The 13,595-nt window shown below is 35.3% G+C and overlaps 2 protein-coding genes across 3 annotated transcripts; one reads left to right on the top strand and one right to left on the bottom strand.

The window, feature by feature from the left end:
* The first annotated feature begins 497 nt into the window (after nt 1–497).
* On the top strand, nt 498–2,055 carry LOC110105736 (protein GAST1). The gene is made up of 4 exons (XM_020835345.2): nt 498–750; nt 843–941; nt 1,071–1,104; nt 1,745–2,055. Exons 1-4 carry the CDS (start codon nt 670–672, stop codon nt 1,924–1,926), a joined length of 396 nt encoding a protein of 131 aa, XP_020691004.1. The 5' UTR covers nt 498–669; the 3' UTR covers nt 1,927–2,055.
* Nucleotides 2,056–5,762: 3,707 nt separating this feature from the next.
* On the bottom strand, nt 5,763–11,035 carry LOC110105735 (triacylglycerol lipase SDP1-like). 2 transcript variants are annotated; one of them, XM_020835342.2, is made up of 5 exons: nt 10,092–11,035; nt 7,761–8,627; nt 7,511–7,654; nt 6,372–7,418; nt 5,763–6,213 (listed from the first exon to the last, which is right to left on the bottom strand). In XM_020835342.2, the coding sequence occupies exons 1-4, from the start codon at nt 10,623–10,625 to the stop codon at nt 6,552–6,554; spliced, it is 2,412 nt and encodes an 803-aa protein (XP_020691001.1). In that variant the 5' UTR covers nt 10,626–11,035; the 3' UTR covers nt 5,763–6,213; nt 6,372–6,551. The 2 variants fall into 2 exon arrangements, with proteins under 2 accessions (XP_020691001.1, XP_020691003.1); XM_020835344.2 differs by having other exon boundaries at nt 5,763–6,206.
* Nucleotides 11,036–13,595: the final 2,560 nt, after the last annotated feature.

The raw sequence follows: 13,595 nt of genomic DNA, 5'->3' as shown, positions 1-13,595 counted from the left end.
AAAGAACTTGAAGGTCTAAACAACTCCAAAGCCTTATATAATGCTCAATGTTGATTAAAACATACTCCATTGTCACAAATGTTCTAATTGATCATGATAATAATTTTGAGTTATAATCTTATTTCTCTCAAAATGTGGTTAAGGAATAAAGATCATGATATTAAACCCCCTAATCTTTTAATAAATTTTAAATATTAATAACTTTTCTAAGGGATGATTATTGATTTTGTGGTAAAAATATTTGCCCCTTATGAAGACTAGTAATATTTTTTATAAATTAATTATTACAAATTTTAGTCATATTTATATTAAAAAAATAAGATTAGAATATAAAAATATTATCAAAGATCTTACTTTTATTAACAATTTTAAAAGTATGTGACTAACCACCTTTTCCAACAAAAAAAAGTGATTGTACTGCACAAAATCAATGCAGTGAAAGTTGGAAGCATAAAAAAGTATTAATTAACTCAATTACATAGCCCCTAAAGACCACAGAGACAGCTAGAAAAGAACAAATGAGCTTTTCAGTTGAAAATCCTCATCCACAAACCGTAAAAAACAAATCACATTTCCTCCTTATAAAAGGAGAAGAACCGTCTTCTTAATCTCCTTCATCCTATCTCCTCTAGAACTCTCCAGGAAAGGAGAAGAAGAAGAAAGCTTGCAATGTTAAGAAGCTCTGTTAATGTCTTCTTCCTCTTCTTCTTCCTTCTCATGTCCCTCACCATTCACTCTCAGGAAACTCAGGTTCCTCTCTTTCTATCTCTCACTCTTTAAATGATTACTTGAAGTTCTAAGTGATTCTCAATCGACTACCATTTTTGCTCTGTACATGGTAGGCTGATCATCACTACTCTCCAGCTCCGGCGCCGGCGGCTCATGGCCCAAAGAAGGCTCCAGGCCCCATAGCATCTCAGCCTATTGCTGCTCTTCCAATGGTAATGTAATTACGAGAGTATCAGGCTCAAGTCTTTGGATTAAAAAATAATTTGGCTTTTGTTCTATATTGCTCGATCAAATGATCCATTTGGATGTGTAACAATCAAATTTACTTCACTTGATTGCAGTATGGAGCCACCCCTGGAAGCCTCCATCCTCAGGGTATGTAAACACTATCTCAAGCCTTATAATCTCAAAAAATTAAGCTTCGTTTTGAAGTGATTTCTTACTACTTCTTAAAACAGCTTTTTAATACAAAATTTTTAAATTTTATACTAAAAAGCTGCTTTAAGAAGCAATAAAAAAATCATCCCAAAAGAAACCTTAATATTTTATACTTGCGAATAGATATACGGATATATGAACATGTATATGATTCTATTGCTAGAAATCATAAAAGGTTTGCATCTTTGCTTTGATATCGTTATGATGTCAGTACAAACATGAGTATATAAAGATGAGCGAAGAAAATAATAACAAAACCCACCGAGGTTTAGGGTGGTTAGTGGGCGAGAACAGTTGGAAACCCCCATCTCAGGTTCGAATCCCCTCTACTACGGTCTCACCTATTCAGTAGGGCAACACAAGTGTGAGCCTGATGCCGATGGGTGGCCTCGCTAGGTTCCGCTGCCAAACGATTTCTTTGGAGTAGTGACAGCGGGTAGATACCCCCGTTCCAAAAAGAAAATAATAATAATAACAAAGATGACATATTACTATGAAATATTAAACACGTGATAGTATTGATATGATAACATCCTTAAATATAGTAACTCTATAAATGTTCTGAAAATTATTGCAGAATGTGCGGGGAGATGCGGCGACAGATGCTCGGCGACGGCTTACAAGAAGCCATGCTTGTTCTTCTGCCAGAAGTGCTGTGCCACTTGCCTTTGTGTGCCTCCTGGGACTTACGGGAACAAGCAATTCTGCCCTTGTTATAACAATTGGAAGACTAAGAGAGGAGGGCCTAAATGTCCTTAGGTAATGTTTCATAAGTAAATTTGAATCCTTGTTCAATTCTCTATGTATGGAATGTGGGATAGAATGTTTAGAGGAATAAAATGATGTATATCAAGCATATATAAATAAATGTTCTTTGTATGTTATTTTTAATGTTGCAATAGGATTTATGAAAAGAAGAAGAAGATGAATGTTTTACTCATATCGTAGTGTTGGTAAAAGTTGGGGGGTCACAATGGTTAAACTGGTTAGGTTTGTGACATAACCAAAATTCACCCGATCTAAACTCAGTCCACTTGAATTGACCTATTTAGTATACAGGCCAAAAAATATAAACCCGAATATGATTTATCGACAACTCGAATAAGTCAAACCCGACCCATTAAACCATTTTGATTTTAAAAAAATATAACTTATTAACTATAAAGATAGGTTAATGGCTCAAAAGTAAGAAGAGCTTACGAACAATAAAAGAATTTAAAGGGAAAAAAATAAATGGGTCACTATTGGGTTCATAGGTTCACCTAAACCTAACCCGCCAATTAAACAGTAAACTCAAATCTAGATTTCTCAGGTGGGATCATGTTGAATTATCAGGTCGAATTATGTAAGAACTGGGCTTGAACCAGCCCTAATCAAATAATGGGTGAAGTAGCGAACAAAGCAGGCGAGTCGAGCAGCAAAATCTCATATGCGGGGGCAGCTGGCGGGACCTAACCGTGCGATTGAGCAAGAAAACACGTTGGACTGTGAAAAGTAGTGACTCCTCATGTGAGATATCCTTGATTCGCTTACTCCTTTTGAACCATATGCATAGAAGAGACTTTGAATGAGAGGAGACTGACTGAGAGAAAGAAGCGTCGATGTCGTTTAGTCTTTTGTCATTTCAGCTTTTTTTTAGATAGTTTTAGCAAATGAAAATTTAAACAACCGTCCGACCGTCTGTTTCCACCTTGTTAATTCGAGCCTTTGAGTTAGGTCATGACAAATTATTTAATGACACCCCTGGATAATAATTTGTTTATTATTATCACATTCTCATTCTCAACAACTGCACATTTGCTAATATTCAAACACTTTTTTATCATAAAAAATTATGTAATTTTGCAAAATTAATTAAAAGTTTATTGCAAAATGCCCCATGTTATCTTACATTTCTACTTAAGATGTCTTGATTTGTTTTAATAATCCTAAAACATTTAATTATAAATCTACCCCAAGTATGGCCATGCTTTATTTTTTTTCTTAATAATTTGTATATCCTCCATGTATCACATATTGTTTTGCACTTTTCCTAATAACTTGTTGTCATTGTATTAATTTTATCAAAATGGCAAAAAAGGTAAATATTCAAATTCTTGAGTTATAAATCACACTTCACATTAATCAAGTTTTAAAAAACCCTCAGCTTAGCTCCCTATAATTTTTCTACCATACAAATTAATCCTTGGAGTTCAATGTTGATCATCAAAATGTTTTTGTTTTGCTTATAATGTAAAACATTTCACTAATTTAGAATTTTAAATTCTTTGGGGTGACTTTTGACATAAATTTAATTGATGCAAACATTTGTGATAAAAACAAAAATCCCCCCTTCAATATTCTAAAAAATTAAATACTCACCTTCATGCGAAAATATTTTGTAGTATGTATAAACTATATATTCTTTTTTTTTTCTTTTATGTTGAGTAAATTTGATTGTAATTATCAGAAGTTAACAGTCAATATGCTGAAATTCTTGCCTCGATGATAGGAGTTAAGGCCCCCAACACTATAAAGCCTTGAGGCATAAATTAGAAATTTTAATATAAATTGATGAGTTGTATCGATTGCATCCTTTGAACATAATAAATTAATGCCTAGTTTTTTTTTTTTTTTTTTTGAGGTAAATCGATTGTGTTGATTTGTGAAGTTTTTTTAATGCAATCTCTATCACTATTTATTCATTTTTAATAAATATAAATCATATTTTAAATATTCCTATAGTCACTCTAGTTAAATTAGAGGTGTCAATACGAAATTGTCTCGAAAATCATAGTTCTAATTGACAGGTAGATATTAGTTATAAATGATAGACTTGATTATTATTTAGAATGAATTCAAGTTGTCCTGAATAACCCAAAATCAACTCAAATTTAACTTTATTATTATTCAACTTAAGAGTAATTGCATTAAATAGATCATAAGCAGGATAATTTTGGTTGTATTGCAAGTTAGGCGAGTTGATTTCATGTTTGGCGGGTTTGGTTCCACTCAGGTTCAAGTCAGATATTTTGACACGTATAACAAATGATTCAGGATCAAACAATGGAGTTTGAGTCGAGTCAACTTCAAAATAGTCGTACCATGAGGTTATTTTGATTCATTTTAAAGACTCGAGAGACCAAAATGATCATTTAATATAGTTGAGGATCATTTTGGTACTTCATAAATTGTTGAGAGACAATTTTGATGTCTTTCTCTATTAAATTCTACTCAAATGTATAACCTTCTATCAGACAACATAACAGATCTCTCAAATCCCTACTTACCACTTTAATTTTTCTATTAATTCGTGGATAATAAGTAATTGTGGATCGAAGTTATGCTTCCATTTTCTTCTCATTTGTTTCTTCAAAAATCACTTATGAATTTTATAGCTTGATTATAAATAATTATTTTAGACAAAACATGGAATTTAACCACTTCATTGAATTATAATTTTGCAATATTAGATAGCTTTATGAACCGGTAAAACGTATATTCTTTATGAAAAAAAATGTACCTGCCTACATCATAATAACTCTCATTTTGTGAATTTCAGAGTTGGATAATATATAGCGAAACAATAAATGTTATATCTCTTTTTAATTTATCAAAAACTATCTACCTCCAACTTTTTATATTTATGTTTGCCAATTATCATCTTTCTTAGGTGTAAGCAAAATAGGAACAGAATATGAACTACTGTTTTTCCCTAATAAATCTCTCATTAAGTAAAAAATCAACTTATTTCTTAAGCTCAACATATTTTGTCGGTTTAATCTTCTAATGCTACAAAATATGCAATAATAATCTGGAAACTAAATCAATTGCTTTTAACTCATTAGAATATTTCCTAGGATAAATAATGTTTAAAATCAACCAACACTGGTTTAAAATCATAAAGCAAAGTCACAATATTTTTCATCTCTCTCATGATATCAATTCTGCGCCATAAATTAAGGCGAGCCTGTTGTGTGATAGGAACGTACCCCTTAAACTCAAGTGAAAATTCTATAAGATGATGGTGAAACCTACAAGACTGCAATGCTTTATGGCGTAGAATGTTGGGCATTAAAAGAAAAGAATGAAGCAAATAAGAGGATGCTCAGGTAGATGAGTAGATTCACTCTTATAGACATAATGTGAAACAATTAAATACATGAAAAGGTTGGAGTAGCTCTGGTGGCAAATAGGAATGTTTGCCTTCTAATGATTCAGTTAGGAGGGTAGATGCATTAGATTTGACCTATGTTAAGAAAGATAGAATTAGACCTAACAAGACTTAGTTAGGAAATATTAGAAATGACTTTTTTTTCTTAGATTTAAATGAGAATTTGACTTTTAACATAATACAGTGGAGAAAAATGATTCATGTAACCAATCACACGTAGTGGGATAAAGGCCTGATATATTGTTGTTGTTTCATGATATCAATTCTCAAATCAAATATAAACTAAGAGAGTTTAGTTTAAGAATCTTCAATGATCTCATTGCAAAAGTAACATTTCAAATTTATTTATCGCTGAAACTCCCAAAAACCACAATTCCTTCAAATCCATACACAAAAACAACATTTCTACTTTTCAAAATACTGAATAAAACCAAACCAGGTATAAATCCAAATGCAACAACACCCCTATTTTCTTAATTGAGAGCAAACTTTAATGACATTCAACAGTATTCTGAGTCATAAGAAAGAGTTGCCTTCTAATGACTAGCTAAATTTTTTTACAAATCTTTCAAAAGGGTGAAACTGCAATATCCTAGAATGATTTACATTTAAATGTATATATTTGCCTTTCTTTTTCAAGAAAAATCAGGTCAACTGCTCATAACTGTGTTAAACTTTAATCCAGCCATTGTTGTGCATAATTAATTTAATGACTGAATGAAAGAACTTTAGGAAGTATGAGCATACCTTCATACGAAAGCAAAACCACATTCCTCTTGCCTTAGCAAACAAAAATATGAAGGCGAAAGGAGTTGCACAAGTCTTCTTTCCAATGAAAGCCAAAAATACTTTTCAAGAAGTCTCAATGTTGCAACATAGGTTTCCCCTGCAAACTAAAGTTCATTTGAATTTCAGAAAGTTTGAACAATAAAAAAGAAGACATCTTTGAAATGAATTTTCCAAGAATCATTTCAAGGAATTCTGTAACTATGAAAATTTTCAAATTTGAAATGGAAACTGAAAGGATATAAAGTTCCATGGAGAATCATACCCTTTAGGCGTGAAGATGCAGTATTGAGGCCTCTCTGTGCCTCCCAAAAGGAAATATGCATCTTCCATCTCTAAATATTGTGGATATTTCTAACAGATACAAAAGCATGTAAATAACTGGAAACTATTCAAATCAAGGAATTCACTTCATCAATTTCATTACTCAGCCTCATTGCAGATATCACTCTGTTAATTTTTCGAAGCAACTCAAACCAGATTCTTCATCCTCACCAGAGTCTGAAGCCGAGGTAACAGTGTAGCTTTCAGTTTCTGGCACAGCTTGCAAGAAATTTTCAACTGTACAATCTATAATGACCTCTTTCTGAGAAGAATCTTGTTGCTGTTCCGAGCTGATGCTTCTCCCCGAGCTTAAAATTTCTCTCCTCACAACATTTAATACAATTCCGTTGTCAATCTTCTCTGGTTGTAATAAGTCTCCCTCAGATACCATAATGCTTCCAGGGCTTGTTCCGCTCTCAGCTTGGTTCTGACTTACACATCTTCTGTTTGTTTCAGAATCAAGCTCAATTTCCTGAACAAAATTAATGAATTTGATAGCAGAACTTGTCCTCATCAAAGGACCACCAGCCCTTGTCCAGGAATTTAGTTCGAGTGTTTCTGATTCACTGTCACTTTCCTCATGCAAGGTTGAGTGGATCTGATTGCCCTTACATGAAGATTCTCCTAGTTGATTGTTTCGCTCTGGATTAATTTGAGTTGCAATATCTGCAAGCATGTCCTCTTCAATGGAACTTGCAGAGTTCTCTCTTGCTAGAGAATTCCAAGAAGGGATTCTTTTTGAAGGGCTTATCCTGAGTATATTACCGACCTGAGAAGTATTGCTGACTCCATGTGAAGAAGTAGCAGTCCTTGCAGCACTCCTCTTTAGCCGACGAAGATGGTTGAGAAGTGCAACACATTCATCAAGTGTGAGTTCAATAGCACAGTTAGCCTTCATGACAGAAAGCTTCTCCCAGGTACATCTCCTGCCTTGGTTGACAGATTTCTGAAGCTCTGCATAAGTTGGGTTCTGTATGATCTTGGAATACTAATGAAGGAATATAAACAGAATCAGTTTCAGATGAAGAAAATTTATGGCATCCAAACTCACAACAAATAAAATGGAAGAGATTTGTGTACCTGAGCAAGTGTAGCAGGCATTACAACTGTGATATCTCCTTCCCATTCTTGAGCAAACAACTTCGCAATCCCTCCCAGTGGAATCCCGAGTTCCAGGATCTGTTCACATATATGTTTAACCTCCATTTCAGCAAGATGTGCAAGCTGTAGATAAGGTGTATCACCAATAATAGATTAAAAGAGCTCACAGATATATGCAAAGAAACACAAAAAAGGGAAATATTAGAACTTTCAGTAACTAAAAGATCACCTTGGCAGCAAAGTTGCCTCCATAAGATCTCACAAGCTCCTTCAGTCTTAGCAAAGGTACTATATGAGGATTGGCCTGGCTAACAATGAAATGATTGACATTGAATAACTCTTTCAGCTGCAGCATTGGCAAATCCATCTCCAAACTACCATCACGCCAACGGCGGGCTACACCACCTGAATCTTCCTCTGGTCCCTCCAAGAACGGTGCATGGAAAGGAACAAGGTTGCCAAATCTATCTTTAGCCATCAGCTCCTGAGCCTCAAATAGACCAGGAAAAGCACACGAAGCCGTCACCGCACTCCAAATGACCACATGTGGGGAAGTAAGGTAGTTAAGGCATCTTGGTGGTTCATGCTTCCTGGGAGAGCAAACAGTGATCCCGAGAATTCGTCCGGTCATGTCGAAGGCTTCCTGGAATGTTAGATTGCTTGTAAGATGGCGTAGCATCATTTGCAAATGGCGCATGTCATGAACTGCACCTTGCGTCGTTACTCTCTTGAACACAGCGAAGAGCCCGCCCATCTGATCAAAAAACTTGAGGGCATGCAATGAATCCTCAAAGAACGCCTCGATCTCAGGCCACAAACGTGTTGCCACAACTGCACACATTATTGATCCTACACTCGACCCCGCAATTATTCGAGGTAGAAGCTTATGCTCCACCAGGGTTTTCACCACACCAACATGGAATGCTCCCAGAGAAGCTCCACCACTTAGGAGCAAGGCCGTTCTACCAAAGGCATGCCTAGTCTCATGCATGAACTGGAGCCGTTCTTCAAAAGGAAACTCATCAGATTCAGAATTGCATACCATTTTCAGCTGTGTTGATACTTCATCAATGTAATCTTTTATAAGCTTGGGAACCTACAAAAATTGATCTTTTTAATCACAACCCCAACAACAAGTAGAATTCAGAAATCCCAACTAGTAGAGTTTTGATTACATCAAAAAGATTTAATTCCAATTCATATAATTTCAATATCAGTTGTAATATGTAATAAAAAGCATTTGTTTACCAGTTCATCATCAACTATCCATACATTCAAACAAATCTGTTGCAATCAAATGCACCTAGTCTCTGCTAAGTATGAGGTGAATGTCATCATTATCATTAACTTACCCCAATTATTTGGGGTCCGCTTTATGAATCAATATTTATCATTCATTCATGTTGGGTGCTATTTTAAGGATATAAAATTATACATAAGCGCTTGCTTCTTATACACCTTGTAGGTTTTGCTTAGGAACTACATTGTATTGCATCATTGATGTATGGATATCTAGGGATTTGTCTCAAAGTTTGTAATAAAAAGTGTATCAATTGGTTAATGAGGTGACCTTCCTTTTTTTAATAAATATCTTTTGATATTCTGTTTCATTTACTACAATATATTGCAGTAAGGCCTATGAGATGCTGAGATAGAAGATTGAGCAGCGAGAATATTAAGTGTTTATTGCTTCTTCCTTCCACCCAATTGCATAATCTCCTTTTATTGGTTTCCTATCAAAACTTGAGATTAACCTTTTTTTTCTATAAACTATTTGTAATGTTTTCTGCATGGTTGAATATTTGAGTAAGCTCACAAAGTATATTTGCTACTATAAGTTAAAAACGGGATAAAAATTTATTTTTAATTCCACCACCGCTAGGCCACTTTTCTATTTAAAAAATTATATATTTGAATATTTATACACTATATAAACAAGATGAGTAGATAAAGTTGCCAAAGGCCCTTATGTTATGATACATTAATGTGACCTATGCATTATGGGGATAGGTATAGGAATAGTAAGCATGTGTCTAAAAATGCATAATCATCAATAAGCCCGAGACAAGCCTGCATATAGACCAGGCTAACATTGCAAGCATCATAAGCATGTTGAAGCATCTTGCCTATAGGGCAAGATTGTAAGATCCATTTTTCTATATATTGACTCACCTATCCTACAATAGGTAAGAGAACTAAAAAATATGGCTTTAAACTTGCATAGGTGGAGTTATGTGGCATTCCTAAACCCTAAACCCTCTCTCCATAACATATGTTCTGTTAATGTCAATTAATCAGAGTAGCAATACAATAATATTATGGAATATAGCATTTTGGACAATTTAATGAAATTGCTGAATTCAAAGGTTTGTGTGGTGACATACAAGAACTAATATTCATTCTTAAATATAAAATTTGGAAATTCAATTGCTTACAATAGTTGAGACAAACAATTTTCAGAATCTAAATTCAAAAACATTTGCTGTTCTGACAAAGAATCCCTCTTGCAGAAACAATACTTTAGAATTAAAAACCAATAAAAATAAAGTTGAGATCACACCTGAAGCCTTCCCTGGTGAAGTTGTGGGTTGCACATATTTCCCAAATTCCTCATTAGATCAGCCCTCATGCAAAAGACTATATCCCGCAATGACCCCTCTTTCCGGCGTTTCAGTAGCTCCCGGAGCTTATATTTCACCAGCTCCTCATCATAAAACTCAGAATCATTCGCTCTTAATGGCATTTCCTTGTCGAGCATCTTAGCGGCATGGGCCCATTCCTCGTACGTCAGCGCGCACTTCATCAAGTTCCGCCAAAATCGTCGGCGCAATGAAGCGTCCGCCGCCGATCGTCCGCCGGCGAACTTTCTCAGAAAGAGAGTAGCGACGGTCACCATCAAAAGAATACCTTGCGTGTTCCCTGGGTGGAACCAGGACGCAACCCGATAGAAGATTCTCCGTAAGAATTTGGATATTTGACGCCGGATCTGCGTGAAGGACATGGAAAAGAGGACTCGCAACGCGAGTGTTCGGCCAATGATCGACGACGGGCCGATTGAAAAAGCCTCAACCCGAGCTTCATTGCCAATATCCATCGCCAATCCGCGGGCTTTTCCTCCTTTTAGCTATTTCTCGTCCAAAGGCAACTAATTTTCGCAAACCCGATGCCAAGATTCGAGCTTTAGGACGTTTTAAGGTCAAATGAGCGGGTAGGAACGATCAAAGGATTCAAAGCTAGGGTTTCTTTGTAATATTGCAGGCGTCTGAGCTATTGGCACTTGATAGCAAACGAAATCGAAATGTTCGCGTGTAAGGAACGGATAAGAGGAAAAGAGCTCAGCTGAGAAGAAAACAAAATCAAAATCAACCGATTGAATGAACAATCCGAAGACTTTCAACAAGATATAAATCGGGAATTCCAGATAAGGACGGCAACCGCTGCGTCTGTCTGGAAGGAATTTATGGCAGCAGATTCGGATTGCGTGAGGTAAAGCTTAATGCTTGCCTGTCTGGAATCTAAATTTAGTTAAAATCCAGCAAAGAAAATCATTTTTTCTGAGGTTTTGAATATTTCAATCGATTGGTTCGACCAATGGAATTAGAGTTAAATTGGATTATGGAATAAATAATAATATTATTAAAAATTATAAAATAAATGAGAAGTTTTTCTCTACTTCATTCACTCTAAATTCTATTTTCATAGCAAACTAATCAAAGCACATAAATATGACATAAACTAAGTTTATAAAATATAAATAATACATAATAAGAAGGTGACATCAAGTCAAAAATAACTTAAGCAAGACTTATAAATAAGCTAACAAATGGAGAGTAATTGTAATTAAAAAATCATCATCAAACGACACACCTTGCGGCTGCAGGTTCACACACGAGATGGTCTGGTCATCCCGTGGCTCTCGGTTCCCGCACAGGATGACCATAAGACATATCATCGGGGGAGGAATGCATACCTTTTATCAAATCTCTATTATGCATTTGGTATTGAGAAATGTATATCATCTTTAGTTCTCTTTATCTAGCATGTGTAGCATCTGAAACTGTTAAAAGATAAAATGAATAAAAGTCTTAGTAATGGTCATATCATATGTAGATAAGGACTTAGTTTCTAAGACCAACTATATTAATCATGATTAAAAATTGGATGATATATTTTATAGTAGCCTTAAATGGTTTTAGGAATGAAGTTGAGATGCTCAACTCTTACATATTAGAGTGTGTTTCCCACTATGATATTAGAAGAAGGTTATCTCCTTTCTTAGGAATAATTATTAGGTCCGGTGACCGGACGTAGCTCTACGATCGGTCACCAATGAGATCGCGGCACGTGCTCTTACTCTTTACTGTGCGGCTCGACGACTTGACCCGGACCGGAACCCGGGAATGCTATGTTCGCATATTGCTAGGTATTACTCGTTATTTGCTCGGTATTGCTTGACAATAACGAGAAATACCGTTCTATGAAGACCAATACCGAGCAATACAGAGTTTTTCTAGAAAAGTTTGGTATTGCTCGTTATTTATCTTCACATAATTGTATTTCTTGTTATTGCCGAGAAAAATCGACAAATATCTAGCAATACCGAGCAATACCTAGCAATACCGGGTTGTCATGGATTTAAAAAATGCACGTGCAACATACACCCACTATTCGTCGGGTCGGGTATGCGGTTTTGTGCCTGCTACGTGGCGCGATCTCAGTGCCGGCCGAACGTAGCTCTATGTCCGTTCACCAGACCAAATAAAAGTTCCTTTCTTAGGCCTAAGAATTAAACCACAACTACTTCTAAAGGCTTACTACTAGGCCTACCAACACCCCTTATAGAACCAAAATTTTTAGGGTTCATATTATAAGGAATTTAACCGACACTTGCGAGATCATATGTTTCAACTTTCAAGTGTCATAATAAGGGTCATATGTAGATCAGTGCAATGCGTAAATCTTATTTTTAGATGATTTCAGATCTTATTTTAAGATGAAATTAAATACTATAGGTAGAAAAAACATACAATAACAAAATCATGAGCATAAGAATATTGTAATGTAAATCTTATATTTATATGATATTAAAGACTACAGGTAGAAAAAGCATACATCATCAAAATCATGAGTATGATTTTAGCAAGAAAATAAGGCTTGAGATACAGGAAAAACTGAAGCTTCCAATTCTTAAGAACAAAAGTTTTTGAGTTCAGGAAGATTTAAAGCATGAGCTATTAACATAGTAAAGAAATTGATTTAAACTTCCTTCACAAACATTTAAACAAAGAAAAAAAAAACCCTATAAAAATTAGGATTACAAAAACTTACATCCAAAGATTCGAAGGAAATTGGAGAAGGGGATGTGATGCTTGTTGACCTCGATTTTTGTTCGAGTGTCATTGAGGGTCTTTGATTGATTTAATCAAGCCCCGTCGGGTTCAATTCGAGCACGAATTAGCTCGAGTTGAGTCGAATTAGGCTCGATCGGGTTTGATTAAACTCGATTAGTCCGCCTTGGCCACGTCGAGTTTGTTATGATTTGAGTCGTCATTTTATTTAAATTTATTTGGGTTAATTTGAGCAAATCAAGTTGAATTCTAAATTGACTCAAATCAGATCTAATTTTGAGCTTGATTTTAATTTAATATGTTTAATTATTTTTTTATGAGCTCAAATTTGTTCTTAAATCAAGCAATCAAATCGACGGCTAAATCATCTCAATTCCCTTCTAATTAGCCTTAGGATGAATTCTAGCTGTAGATCTAATGCCTTGATCATTTAAATACTCTTTTAGGGCTTCATGAGAGGGGTTGTCTTCTATTCTCTACATAGCCACTCTCAACCCTCACTTCTTGGTGTGAGAGCTCTTCCAAATTCTCTCACCTTCTTCCACTCAAATCCACCGGTCAAACTCCGTCGGCGGCGATCCTCCGATGAGATCAATGTTAGATCCATCCAAGGCCTCGATCCGGTTGATCCAGAGCTTGTTTGATCGTGATTTCAACTAGAGAAATATACGAGGACAATCTACAAGCTCAACCGTATAAAGAACTTGAAGATCCAA

This window comes from Dendrobium catenatum, unplaced genomic scaffold (genome assembly GCF_001605985.2).
Source record: "Dendrobium catenatum unplaced genomic scaffold, ASM160598v2 fragScaff_scaffold_133, whole genome shotgun sequence".
Classification (NCBI taxonomy): domain Eukaryota; kingdom Viridiplantae; phylum Streptophyta; class Magnoliopsida; order Asparagales; family Orchidaceae; genus Dendrobium; species Dendrobium catenatum.
This window is presented reverse-complemented; position numbering and strand designations above follow the sequence as displayed.

Excerpts from the sequence above, each read along its gene's own strand:
- LOC110105736 (XM_020835345.2), top strand. The coding sequence starts at position 670 with ATGTTAAGAAGCTCTGTTAATGTCTTCTTCCTCTTCTTCTTCCTTCTC. Across the intron at positions 751-842 it reads TTCACTCTCAGGAAACTCAG|GCTGATCATCACTACTCTCC; the intron begins GTTCCTCTCTTT and ends TGTACATGGTAG. Across the intron at positions 1,105-1,744 it reads TGGAAGCCTCCATCCTCAGG|AATGTGCGGGGAGATGCGGC; the intron begins GTATGTAAACAC and ends AAATTATTGCAG.
- LOC110105735 (XM_020835342.2), bottom strand. The coding sequence starts at position 10,625 with ATGGATATTGGCAATGAAGCTCGGGTTGAGGCTTTTTCAATCGGCCCG. Across the intron at positions 8,628-10,091 it reads TTCACCAGGGAAGGCTTCAG|GTTCCCAAGCTTATAAAAGA; the intron begins GTGTGATCTCAA and ends CAATTTTTGTAG. Across the intron at positions 7,419-7,510 it reads TGCCTGCTACACTTGCTCAG|TATTCCAAGATCATACAGAA; the intron begins GTACACAAATCT and ends TTCCTTCATTAG.